Source organism: Rhinoraja longicauda, chromosome 16, assembly GCF_053455715.1.
Source record: "Rhinoraja longicauda isolate Sanriku21f chromosome 16, sRhiLon1.1, whole genome shotgun sequence".
NCBI classification, from domain to species: Eukaryota; Metazoa; Chordata; class Chondrichthyes; order Rajiformes; family Arhynchobatidae; genus Rhinoraja; species Rhinoraja longicauda.
In genome coordinates this window covers 26,082,176-26,096,790 of record NC_135968.1, presented here as the reverse complement: position 1 = coordinate 26,096,790, position 14,615 = coordinate 26,082,176, and the positions used below count along the sequence as shown (strand labels likewise).

Here is a 14,615-nt window from a genome sequence, read left to right as displayed (position 1 = left end):
TGTGTTATGTAGCCTTAGTATAGTTTGATAGAGATCTTGAAAACTGGAACTCAGTGCTATTTTGTTAGCACTATTACTAAATCCAATGAAAAAGCACTGAGTTATGTGAACAAAGCTTTGGTCATTTAGAGATAGTGCTGAAAATGTTACAATTAGAGTGGCACAGTGGTAGAGTTGTTGCCTTACAGCGCCAGCGACCTGGGTTTGATCCTGACCACGGATGCTGTCTTACGGGGTTTGTACGTTCTCCCTGTGAGCATGTGGCTTTTCTCCGGGTGGTCTGGTTTCCTCTCACACTCCAAACACGTGCATGTTTGCAGGTTAAATGGCTTCTGCAAATTATAAATTGTCCCTAGTGCATAGGATAGTGCTAGTGTACAGGGTGATCACTAGTTGGCATGGACTCAGTGGGCCGAAGGACATTTTTCCACACTGTATCTCAAAAGTCTAAAGTAAAGTCTAAATAACATCATTAATTTACATCTGAATATTACTTAGAACACCAAATTCTGGAATAACTCAGTGGGTCAGGCAGCATCTCTGAATATCATTGTCCTGGCAACCAGAAATAATCTTTCTTGCATTTTGTTTGAGTACAAACAAATCATGCATGTTTAAGAACTCGAAGAACAACAGCCATGTTGGAGTACCTGACACACATGAGCACCATACTTCACAGCAGTCTGAAGTCACTTAAATGATTACATTTTAACATGTTGCATGTTTTCTTTCACCATGTTAAAAAGTTACAGAATTATTGGTGGCAAGAAAGATAACTGGTGTTACTTTGAGAACGCCAACTTTACTTCATTAACACCACTCTACATTGCAAGACTATTTTGTGTTGTTTAATTGCTTGACTGATACCAAGTTGCAGATTGACCAGAATTTTCTGCCATTCAATTTTGGCAAGATTCATCGTACTAGAGCATGCATGGGGCACTAGAGTATGCCTCATGCCCCTGCCAACTTTCACTGCTTCACCAGATGCATATATTGGCTTTAAAAACCACATCCAAAGCTTTCCATGATTTAATTCCACTCTTTGACTGAAACACTACATATATGTTCGGGGGATATGAATGCTGAAGGTAATGCTGGCATTAATTTTCTTTCTAATTGTCTCAGAAATGAAGAGGCGATTAAGAATTAACATCCCAACAGGACCAGTATAGCAGATTTGCTTCCCTGAAGATCTATAGCCAGTTAATCCCTATCTCATTGATTGTGTCTTTGGCTTTTCCCTTGCTCCTCACTTCCCACTTAATTAGAATAGGTTTGATATGTTTGAGACTTTATTAAAAGGTATAATTTACTGAATTAATGTAGTTGGATTTGAAAGAGTAAAGGTCGCAAAATTATTTGTAAAACACGAAATGCTGGAGTAACACCAGATAAATTACTCCAGTACTTTGTATTTTACTCAAGTTTCCAGCATCTGCAGTTTCTTGTGTTTTCTATACAGCTAAATTGTTGTACTATTTGCTCAAGAATAATCGAGCTTCATGAAAAAGAGGCACACTATTGGCGATAAAGTTCTCCCTGCTGAATATTCGCCAGGCTGAAATATGTGATCTTTTCATTAAAATATTTCAGTATAAGCAGTAATTCGTGTAATTTGATGGATATTTAATATAAAATATTTTTTCACTGCCACTCGCAATTGCTTTACCTATATCATTATTTATTACTTCTCTTTTTAGGACCAATATTTATACTGCATGCCAAATATAACTGAATATAATTTTTCTACAAATATTTCACCTTGGATACATAACAAATAATACATTTTTTCCATGTCAGTTTTAAATCTTACTCATTTCACGAACCTGACTTTTACTTGGTAGTAGTGAAATCACATTCTTGTTAAAGAGTAAGTTTCTCATGCGAATACTATGTGTAGGCGAGGTGTCCAAATTTTGTTTTTGAGTATATGGAAAGGCATGCATTTTAATTAATCGGGCTTCAAATTTCAAAATAAGAGGCAGACTGAACAACATACGAGCTTTTGCTATTGAAGCAGATCTCACACTGACTGTCATAAGATGATCATGCAGCATTTCTCCTTTCTCAATCAGCAGAAGCAAAAAACTAAGACATCAACAGATTATTGTAGTTTAGCAATTCCAACTGCATTGCCAGTATGATTGTCAATTGGGCAAGTTGGCAAGTTACTTAATTTCCTATGCTTTAGCATTCAAGATGCTGATGTGAGAATGTTATTTCATGCTAGTCAAGTAACTTTTACTTTCCTTATCATGTTTTGCTCTGGATAATCATGTGGCTAATGATTAGTTGTACCTTACCTGTAAATTTGCACACAAAGGAAGAACACTGTCATCATCAATTGAGTTGATTTCATTGGCGTGGCTCACTGACTCTTTGTTGGGTTGTGAGGTGTACTTCTTTTTAGTTGAGGTTATGGTTGGCGCAGGAGGTATTAACTGCCAAACATTCATATCAGTCCCATTACCGAATGCTAAAACGGCATTTTCTGAAGAATAAAACAATGAATAGGGGGAAAATGACGTAAATACACAAATTTGAAGAAAAGTGACATATTTTAATTAATTTATTTTTAATACCATTTATTTTAATTAAGTTCTAATAAAAATGTAAACAATAAATTACCTTTGGAATATAAATGTGTTCAGTTATGGGTGTCACCGAATCACATGTTACTAACATTAATTGATGAAACAATGAATGGAACAAGTGTCAGAATTAATTCTTGCATTGCCTATTCCCACATAATTTTCTCCTTCAGATGATATGCCAGACAAGATACTCTCCATCACACATTTTCCAACATGTCACTGGAGAATATGCTGGAGAGAAAACAAAAGCCAATTCTTTCTCTATCTAACAACCTCAGCATTACCTTGATGAAATCAGCACATTTAAGGATTAACATTTCTAATGGAGGTGTGTGGTAATGCAATGGTTAAATTGCTGTACTGGTTGTTCAGAGACCAGGAAAACAATCCAGAAATTCACGTTCAAATTTCACATGACAGGTGTGAAATAGTTATTAGTAAGGATTATCACAAAAAATACCAGATGATTATAAAAGCCCATCTGGTTCATTTAATGTTCCATATGCGACTCTTGGGTGACCAATATGGTTGGCTGACTTGTAAGTACCTTCTGAAAAACACATTCATTTACCATTGCTGCTACTATGAAACAGTGAGGAGTTAACACCAGCCCAGCCAATTTTACAAAGACCTCCTCACTAACATTTGGGAATTGATATGTAAATTGGGAGAACTGTTTGAAGCCGTAGTTCTCATAGAATTACTTCAGCCAGCCTGCTCTATCACAATTCGCTCGTAGACCAGGGAGAAAATGCTCAATGTTTGGAGTAATATCTCACACAAAGGAAGATGGTTGTGGTTGTTGGGAATTCACCATCCAGGTCACAGAACATCATTAAAGGAGTACCTCAGGGCAGTGTGCTTGGACAAACTTAGTTTCAGCTGCTTCATTAATAACCTTCATTCCATCCAGAATGGAGACATTCAGCGATCACTGCACAAGGTTCAGTTCCATATGCAACCTCCTAGCAAATAAAGCAGTGTGTACCTACAGACATCAAGATCTAGGCAACTTTCAGGCATGGCATGATAAGTAGCAAGTAACTCCTGTGCCACAAATCTGCCAAGTTAGACAATCTTTAAAAATGAGAGTCAAACAACCTACTCTTGACATCCTATGGCATTACCAGAACTAAGTCCCTCACCATCAATATCCTGGCAAGAAACTCAAGTGAACCAAGAACAATGTGACTAAAAAAAGGTCAGAGGCTCAATATGTTTTGTTGAGTAACTTACCTCCTGAGACCACAAAGTATTTGCATCATCTACAATGCACATCAAGAGAGTGATGAAACCTGTTTGGGTGATAACTGTGCTCATTGACTGTATGGATAGACACAGTTCCAACAACACTCAAGAAGGTTAAGAACATGCAGTGGTATATTGGTAGAGCTGCTTTCTCACAGCTCAATAACTCAGGTTCAATCCAGATTGAATCCTAATGAATCCTAATGTCTGTGTGGAATTTACATGTTCTCCATGTGACTGGGCGTGTTCCTCCAAGGTGCTCCAGTTCCTTGTACATCGCAAAGATGTGTGGGTTTGCAATTTAATTAGCCATCATAAAATGTGTAGATGAGTGTTAGAATCTGTGAGGAACAGTTGAGTATGTGGGAAGGATAAGCTGAGAAATGAGGCTGCTGCAGAAAGTGGTGGACATTGCCCAGTCTCTCACAGGTACTGCTTTCCCCTCCATCAAAGGGATCTACAGGAAGCACGACCTCAAGAAGGAAGCTAATGTCATTAAAGACCCACACCACCCTTGCTATGCTCTCATCTTGCACTACCATTGGGAATGTGGTACAGTAGGCTGACAACTGTTACCTCCAGGTAAGAACAGCTTCTTCCCATTGACCATCAGGTTCTTGATCCACCCTGTAGAACCATACAACAGCTCTACCTCAGCACCTAACTACTACACACTTTAGTTTATCCACTATCATTCCCTCGTCTACTTAGAACAACTGCTAATTTATCATATTTTTTAATGCTCCTGCATCTAATGTGCCTGTACAGCTGCAGCAAGTAAGAACCATTATTCTGGTTCATATTCAGTGCACAATAAACACTTGAAGTCTATTGAACTTGAATTTTACAAAGCTAACTTATTGATGGGAGTGAGCAGCAATTTCTTGTCTCTGAGGATTGTGAATTCTTGAAATTCTTTTTCCAGAGAACAGTGCAGGCAGCATAATTCAGGATATTCAAGGCTGGATCAACAGATATTTAGATAATGGAGAAATCGAGGACTGTGGGTCAACTAATGCTGGAGTAACTCAGCAGGTCAGGCAGCCTCTCTGGAGAACATGGATAGGTGACATTTCGGGTCCAGACACTTCTTCAGACTCCTCAAAGTATGCCTACTTTGAAGAAGTTCTCCTCTCTCGAATCTGAAGATGGATTTCAACCTGAAAAGTCACCTATCCATATTCTCTAGAGATGCTGCCTACCACTTTGAGTTACTCTAGCACTTTATGACTTTTTGTATATTAACCGGCAACTGGAATTATTTTTTTTTGACATTGTGCGGATCAGGCAAGGAAGTGTAGTGGACCTCCAAATCAGATCAGCCAGTATCTTATTGAATTGGCAGGGTGTATATGAGGAGGTCAGACTGCCAAATCTTAATCATATCTGTAACGTTCTTCTTGTGTTGTACAGTGCTGAACTTACTGAAGCATCTGTTGTCTTTAAAGATATTCTGGAACTCTTCACACTCTTCCTTTTGGTTTCCACTGCCATTGCAAGTGCACCATGGTGTCACACTTATCCCAGTTGAGTCAACATAGTTTGGGGTGATGACAGTTCCTGTCAAGAGAAGCCAAGATCACAGTTAATGATCATTCTTTTAACCGAACACAAACTGTTACATATTCCCAGATAAACACTGGCTGTCACATCATAAGTATAAGAAAAGAAACAATAACATTCAAAAATAGCAAACAAAATTGCTCACCCATTACTGCTTGTCACTTTTCAGAGTCAAGCATCGATAGACCCAAGCAAGATAAAAGGGAAATTTGTAGAAAATTGGACTAACTATCTTTCAAGCATTGTCATTTTATAATGGTTCTGTGATGAAAGTAGAAGCAGAATTGCACTGCTATACATACAGAATTTTATAAATTACAACACAGAGGCAAACTATTCGACCTAAACAGTCAGTCTCACTGCTTATTTTCCCTGCAAGCAAAAAAAAATTTGAATCACATCTACCCATCATGTGATGCGTAAATGTAAAGATGAAATTCTGGCTGGTGGCATGAAGCAAAACCTGGGGCCATGAATATGAAAAATAAAACCAGTAAATCAGAAGATCTAAAGTGTGGTTAGAATGTAGAACTTGTTGCTATAAGAAGTAGTTGAGGAAATGATATAGAGGCATTTGTGAGAAAACAGAATAAGCTTGTGAGGTAGAAAGAAACAAACAGATATCCTGATAGGATTAAATAATGAAAGGAAAGGGGTGATGCCAATTAATCTGGACCGGACAGTCCAAGTGGCTTGTTTCTCAGCTGCAAACACTTAGCATTTTCTCTGCAATTCTTTTCATTCAACTGCTTCACTAATATTATCAGGTATGTTGACCCTGCTTCTGCTGGAAATATTAATGTGGGAAATACATTTTCTTTCCAAGTAGCAAAAACTATGAAGGGTATTGAAACTTGGGGGGCCCTCGTGTATAGATTGCATTATCATAGATGCACACCAAGATCAATCAAAAAGGCAAATAAAATAATATTCATGTCCAAATGGCCTATCACAAAGAAAGAATAAACAAACCACAATGGTCACAGGACATATTGAAGTAAGTTTACAACAAAATAAGGAAAACAGGTTGATAGTGCAGGGCAATCATCTAAAAATTAGAACTAACCCTTTGAAGAATAAAGTAAGGAAGTACGTCTACGGCAAAAAGATGCTAGAAGTTTGTCACTTGTAATTAATCTGAAATTTTGAATAGAATCTCTATTAACTAAACAATGGTCTTAAGAAATATGGGGTGAAGGCAATCTATGGATTTAGGACCCAAATCATCTTTCATCTCATTAAATCATGGTTTAACTCCATTGGCTATATATTCCTATAAAACAGTGTGTGAGGAGTATATTCTCTCTTCTAAAGCTTACCTATGAGTCCTGAATAAGCAAGTAAGCAGGCTGCATAGTTCTGCCTTAAGCAACCACTTGCAGATCGAGGTTCTGGCTGGCAGTTTGTGATGAAATCTGCTAACCTTGACCTGTTAGGAGGAAAGATACAAAACATGACATTTGCACCAAAACAGCTAAGGCACTTTGTCATGGTGCTCATTGTTGATGTTGAATATATTCCATACACTGATATTCAAAAATATCTTTGCACTGTTAGTTTCTATATATCAGAATATCTATCACACTTGAAAAATAAACATTTTAATAAGCAAATAAATATAAATAAATGAGTAAGATGGCTTTTTTTAAAATACGATCTCAATTTTGAATTATTGGCAACCAGAAAATATTTCTCATCTCAATTAATTTTTTGTTTGACCATCAATCCCTTTGGGCTGATTTTCACATGAATTATCCTAAATTTCTTTGCCACAATTTTAATTTCTCTCCTTTTCTAATAAGCGTTCCTTAAAACGAACCTCTTTGACCAAGCATTTGAGCATATGTCCTAATAATTCAGCAGATGGTTTGGTGTCAAATTGTGTTTGCTTTTGGCTCTGTGAATCATCTTGTGACATTTTACGATATCCCAGTTGTTACATAAGTTATCTGAGGCTAGGGATATGCAAGCAGTGCCCTGAAAGGAACAGGAAAAATAAAACCTAAAGAGGAAAGTTGATGGAAGAAAGACAAGTGGATGTGATAATCATGCAATCCATTTGCCAAATCCAAAGCTGCTGATTGCAATCATATTCTACTTGGCTGAGCAGGCACCCAAAGCTGTTGACACTGCAATTTAGCACCTCTTCCCACTAACGTTCAGCCAGATATGGCTGAGATGATGAATACCAGTACTGAGGCATTAAAATTGGCTGAATCTCATTTTATACAATATAATTTTCCAAAGGGAAAACACTGTGGGAGATAAAATCCAGGCACAAACAGCACAGTACCCCTCCCATTTCTGAAAAGCAAGAAACTGCATTTATTCGGTTACATTAACTCTGCTTCTCCACAGATGCTTCCTGACCTACTGAGTACTTCCAGCATTTTCTGTCTTTACAAGAGTCCTCCCAACAAGAGACTATCCTTAAGAAATGCCATAACAGAGCAGCTAAAACTTAATCAATCAGGTTTCACACTGGGTTTATTTCACTGGTATTGTTTGTCATTCCTGAGAGTGCTCATTGGAATACCAGCTTGGTGCAAGGCTTGAAATTTTGACTGAAATGTCAGATTGCTGACTCTTGTGTAGGATACAGATCAAGTGGACAGCAAAAGTAACACTTCATAGAAGTATACTAATCATGTAGACTGCCTTTAATTCCTACGTAAATCAACTGCAATCTATCAACATTAGTGAAATAGCCAAATATCAAACAAGAAAATGGTGCCACTTCTTGCTTAAAACAGCTTGAAGCGTTCATATGATTTTAAAAAATGCAAATATGCTATTAGGTAGATAGAAAAATAGTTAAACTAAAAAAGATCATTTTTTCATAAATGTATTATGAAATGTATTATTATTAAAATGTATTATACATTTTTAAATTACATTTTAAATCTTTTTAAATATGCAAAACATCAACTATGATATACATACAACAACTTGAGTTTGATTGATGGGGTTGGGTTCATTCCCACCATCCCTGATTCCCAACATCCGTGAAGGATTATTTTCTTTTCCATGCATTGTATTTTTAAATCACATATCGGCACTGAGTGAGTGAGCATCTTTCTCACAGAACTCATCTAAACTATTCGATTTGAGTGGAGACTGGTGTCGTCTGGTCTTTTCTCAACATTTTAACATGATAACTTAGTTTGGGAACAATGTACAAGCCAAAGAAATAGACATTAGGGCAGAGAGCCGGAATATTGATCAAGGAGGATGTTTTAAAGAAATACTTCAGTTGAGTAAAGATGGAGGTGGAGAAAATAAGGCAGAGAATTCCACATTTTATGTGATGGATGCCATGGTCACCAATGGTAAGGCAAAGGAAATGGTGAGTGGAATGTTGGGGGGCTGTGGGCTAAATGCAACAGTGAAGAATTAGATAAGGATGAAGGCATGGAGGGAACAGAATGTGAGGAAGAGAATGTTAAAACTGTGGTGCTGTTGGAAAGGCAATGAGTACAAGTCAATGAGCACAAGAATGATGAGGAGACAGGACATGAGGTTATGTGTAATAGTGTTTTGGATGCAAACAGATGATGGATAAAGGGATCCCTTGCACCATCCATAGCATATCAGACTATTATCTTCCATGTGGGTAACACAAATGGAAAGAGTGTGTCAATGAGATGTGAAGATGAGGTAGAGAAAATTTAAGGATAAAGGTTAAATTCAGGATTATGAAAGACACTGAGGTTCCAATAAATCCGATTCAGCTTCAGAAGGTGTTGGCAGAAGGATAGAAAGAGTCAATGTGGTCATGTAACTTGTTGTGGTCAGACATATAGAACCAGACATATTTTTCAAAGAACATCGACGACTAATAAATGAAATATAGGGGCAACGGGTAGACTCCAGGAACAACAATGGTGTGACGTGGGAAGGTTGGTATTGCAGGATGTTCAGGGCTGGAGATGCCTGCTATGTGGAGAGGTTGAGAAGGACCTGGACTAGTAGAGCAGCATGCATACAGTCACATAAAAAATGAACAGAGTCATACGGCATGGAAACAGGCCCTTCAGCCAAACACACCCATGCAGATCAGATTTTATAACTTTGCTAGTTCTATTTTCATGCATATGACCCATATCCCTCTACTACCTTTTCTACTCATGTACCTGTCTGAATGTCTTTTAAATGTCATTATCGTACCCATCTCTGCAGCTTCCTCTCACAGCTCATTCCATATATATTGTTATCAGGCAACTGAACCATTCTATCACCAACTAGAGAGCGATCCTGACCTACCATCTACCTCATTGGAGACCCTCGGACTATCTTTAATCAGACTTTACTGGACTTCTTTATCTTGTACTAAATGTTACTCCCTTTATCCTGTACCTGTAAACTGTGGATGGCTCGAATGTATTCATGTATAGTCTTTCCGCTGACTGGATTACATACAACTAAAAAGCTTTTCACTGTACCTCAGCACACGTGACAATGAACCAAACTGAAACAAAATACACTTTACCCTCTTTATGAAGAAACTGCCCTTCAGATCTCTTTTAATTCTTTACCCTCTCACTTTAAATCTATGCCCCGTAATTCTTGGCTCCTCTACCCTGTGGAAAAGGACTGTGAACTTTCATCTAATCCGTGCATTTCCTGATGTTGTATACCTCTGTTCTTGCCAAAAGGCTGATTAATTTGTTGGAGAGGATTAACAACAGGCAGAAGGAGAAACAAACACAGCACTGGATCTGGTGAGATAAATATATTATTAAACAATTCATGAGGATTCCATTATAGTGCATTTGTATACAATTATTGCTCATATTCGTTGGTTCTTCTAGCTCCACAAATAAATAAATAAATATGATCCCGATGAATACCTTCCTGAGAGTCAACCCTCGAAATCCACTGACCTGGATGGTGACCCAGCTTGTCCTCAGAACCTGAGCGGACTAGTTAGCAGGAGTATTCAGAGATATCTTCAACCTCTCCCTATACCAATTAATTGTTACTATCTGCTTTCGAAAGACCACCATAACACCAGTTCTGAAGTAAAATAAGGCAGCGTGTCTTAATGACTAACTACCACTCAGTGGCTCTGACATCTGCCATCATGAAGTGCTTCATAAAATGGTAATTCGAATATCACTGTACCTTAATTTCACAAAATGCTGGAGTAACTCAGCAGGTCAGGCAGCATCCCCGGAGAGAAGGAATGGGTGACGTCTCGACCCGAAACGTCACCCATTCCTTCTCTCCTGAGATGCTGCCTGACCTGCTGAGTTACTCCAGCATTTTGTGAAATAAATACCTTCGATTTGTACCAGCATCTGCAGTTATTTTCTTACTGTACCTTAATTGGTACACGTGACAATAAAAGACTTTTGAAACCTTTGAAATGCTTTGGGAGGCTGGTCATGGCACACATCAACTCTAGCCTCCTAGACAGCCTAGACCCACTTCTCCCTGGCCTTACATTTATCACTGGAGCATCTAGATAACAAGGCAACCTATGTTGGATTCATATTTATTCATTAGTTTGAGTTTAGTTTATTGTCACTTGTACTAAGGTGCAGTTCAAAGCTTTTGTTGCATGCTAACCAGTCAGTGGAGAGATAATACATGATTACTATTGAGCCATCCACAGTGTACAGATACATGATAAAGGAAATAATGTGAATAACGTTTAATGCAAGGTAAAGTCCAGTAAAGTCCAATCAAAGATAGTCTGAAAATCTCCTATGAGGTATATAGTATTCAGGACTGCTCTCTAGTTATTGGTGGGATGTTTCAGTTGCCTGTAGTTCTACTACAACATTATAATTCCAACCAAACACATTTTCAAATCCTGGTCCCAGGACTCAGTTCCCCCTTCTGAAATTAGATATTTGACTTCCTGACTTCCGCAATCAGTGTGGCTCAGTGACAAAGTATCCTGCATGATAATTCTCAACACTGGTGCCTTGCAGGGGCTAAGTCCTCAGCCTCTTACCTCGTAAAGCATTCCCGACTGTGAGGTCAAATTCTGCTCTAACTCCATTTACGGTTTTGCAGATGACACCGTCATAGTGGGCTGGATCTCAAACAATGGTGAGACAAAGTATGGGAAGGAGATGGAGAGCTTAGTAGTATAGTGTCAAGACAACAGCCCCTTTCTAAATGTAAACAACATGAAGGAGCTGCCCATCGACTTCAGGAAGAGGGGTGGAACACATACTCAAGTCTGTATCAATGATGCTGGGGTGGAGATGTTTGAATGCTTCAAGTTCTTTCCTTCAAGGTGTAAATATCAGCAACAATTTGAGTTGGTCCAACCACATCAACATTATGCCAAGATAGCACACCAACACATCTGTTTCTTAAGAAGACGAGGGAAATTTGGCATATCTCCAATGACTCATCAACTTCTACAATTCATCATGGAAATCATCCCATTTTGGGAAATACATCATATTTTGATATATTTATATATATATTATATATTAAAATATATCATACATCAACTGCTCTGCCCAAGACTGCAAGTAATTGCAGATAGTTATGGATGTACCTCAGTCCACCACAGAAACAAACCTACTCCCATCAAATCCATCTACACCTCATGCTACACTGGGTAAGCAGCCAATGCAGCCAACATATTCTTTTCTTTATCCCTCTAACCTCCTCCAACTTAATGGATAAGGTGAATGCAGTCTATTACCTAGGGCAGGGGAATCAAGAAGTAGAGGACATAGGTTTAAGGTGATTTAATGGGAATCTGAAGAGCAACGTTTCACACAGAGAAAGGTGGGTATATAGAATGAGCTGCCACAGGAGGTAGTTGAGCCAGGTACAATAACAACATTTTAAAGACATTTGGACAGGATGGGAAATGTTTAGAGACATGGGCTAAACTCGGGACAGGTGGGATTAGTGTAGATGGGCATCTTGGTCAGCATGGGCAAGTTGGGCTGAAGGGCCTGTTTCTGTGCTATATGATCTCTAACAAATCTTCAAAGATATTAAGAGTGTAAGAAAATAACAGCGGATGCTGGTACAAATCGAACGTATTTATTTCACAAAATGCTGGAGTAACTCAGCAGGTCAGGCAGCATCTCAGGAGAGAAGGAATGGGTGACGTTTTGGGTCGAAACCCTTCTTCAGACTGATGATATTAAAATCTTCAAAGATATTAAGGCTTGTTAACCAGCCTTGTGCTCTCAATTTTATTTGCGTTATTGCTTGAAGCCATGCATCATTTGCAGAGGAGTTAAACTTTTTAATTTCCTCAGTCACCTTCTCTGCCCGACCTCTGTTTTTTTTCCGTAATAACTCTCTATAAAATGTGTTGCTTTGCCATACTTGGGAAAATCTGCCAAATATTTCCTCATGAAGCTCAACACTGAACCACATGAGGCTCCTTGAGCTGCTTCATTTGTATCATAAATACAAGTAGGGAAAGGCATATTTTTCATTATTATGAATGCATTATTAACATCAGCATCACCATATCCTTCCGAAGTGACTGAATTGGCAAATGGTTTTTAAGCCCTTGCAATATTTATCGCAGTCTGAGTTTGGTATATTGGAAAAGGTTAACAGTGACATGATCACTAGTAATAGGGTCAGAAAGTGACTTTGTTGTCCGTTCGGCTGAAAATAACAAGTTGTACAAATTGCTGTGTAAATTATTCATATTTTTACAAGCTTTGCTCATCAGCACTGAAACTTACATATGAAACGTTAGATCTAATAACAGTGTGAATTTCTTTAAGAAGGTTTCATCATAAAAGAGTGGCACCAATGTATTTTTGAACAGTGCAATCTGCTGGTATCATTTCCCATCAATTACTTGTCAAACAAATTGCACACAGCTTACCCTATCAGCCATTCATCTTTGTGGATTACAAGGACCAATTAGGTAAAACAAAGATAACGGAAATATATTGGAGCTCTGTATGTCACCCAAATAGCCTACCTCTAATCAATCATTCTATGAACAATAAAAATGAATTATTAATTTTAAATTAACCAGTCATATAAAGAATTAAAATTATAGTCTCATCGTTCTGAAAGTCTTGCAAGCCATTCAGTCTTAGAAATTAATTAAACCTTTATCTTTGAGCTTTAACAGAAAGAAGATTACATTGCTAGCAAAATGTCAATTCGTTCACAGTGTTTAATATCTAGAGGTCAATGGATTCATTGTACAAACAACGAATAACAACAGCACGGAACTACATTTTTAATTAATGTGTTTTTCCCTTGTTTTTTCCCACGGGTGTCACTTGACTCCACATACATCACCTCCCAACAGGAGGAATGGATACTTTGGGTAGTTCATTATTTCATTAATGTGCTCAGAAATCAGACGACGTGATGAAATTTCACTGGAGTCCAGCTAGCTGGATATATTTTCTCTTCTTGGCATAATGTAGCTGATAACAGTTTTGAATACGTGATGAAATAGCACTCAATAATAAAGTCTACATTTACGAAACTGAGATACTATTAAATATCACTGCCTTTCTACCTTTGGCTTAATTTCTTCAGGTTATTTTTTTCCTTATGTTTTCCCCTTAACTCCACATAAATCCATAGAACAATGTAGCATAGCAACAGCTCATATGGTCAATAATTCAACACCTTTGCCATTCTCCCACTCACTCCCTAAACCATTCCCCCTATCAAGGAACTTAGGGATCAAATTCAATCTTGCCAGCTCAGTTGGTAGGCCATTAAAATAAATCAATTAAATGGAATTAATGCTATATTCTATTTAACAATTACTCCCTAAGTCCTTCATGAATGCTGACTTTGGTTTTGTTGTTTTATTTCACCATCCTGTCATATACTAAATCTAAAAAAAAGTGCAATATCTGGGAAGAGAAATATAAAACTGGCTGTATCTAAATACTTTCTAGCTGATTTCTCAGCACACTAATGGACTAGCAAACTACCCAAAGTATTTGTCATCTTTTTGCTACTTGCCATTATAAATAATCACGTTATTTAGAGTGAAACTACAGTGGGAATTGTTGGACATGCTCAGCAAGTCAGGCAATATCCGGAGAGGGAGAGGGATGAGTAGGGAGGGGAGTACAGAGAAAAAAGAGAGAGAGAGAGAGAGGAGAGAGAAAGAGAAGGGAGAGAAGAGAGAGATGAAGAGAGAGAGAGAGAGAAGGGGAGAGAGAGAGAGAGAGAGAGAGAGAGAGAGAGAGAGAGAGAGAGAGAGAGAGAGAGAGAGAGAGAGAGAGA

At 38.0% G+C, this 14,615-nt stretch overlaps 1 protein-coding gene across 1 annotated transcript in view; it reads right to left on the bottom strand.

Moving 5' to 3' along the window:
* The window catches only part of LOC144601380 (GDNF family receptor alpha-1-like), a 177,529-nt gene that overhangs the window by 13,134 nt on the left and 149,780 nt on the right, over positions 1–14,615 (bottom strand). Inside the window, exons 5-7 of the mRNA XM_078413450.1 lie at positions 6,728–6,837; positions 5,271–5,405; positions 2,307–2,494 (exon numbers count right to left, since the gene is read on the bottom strand). Of these exons, the coding sequence (XP_078269576.1) occupies positions 2,307–2,494; positions 5,271–5,405; positions 6,728–6,837 (433 nt within the window). The remainder of the gene's footprint in view (positions 1–2,306; positions 2,495–5,270; positions 5,406–6,727; positions 6,838–14,615) is intronic.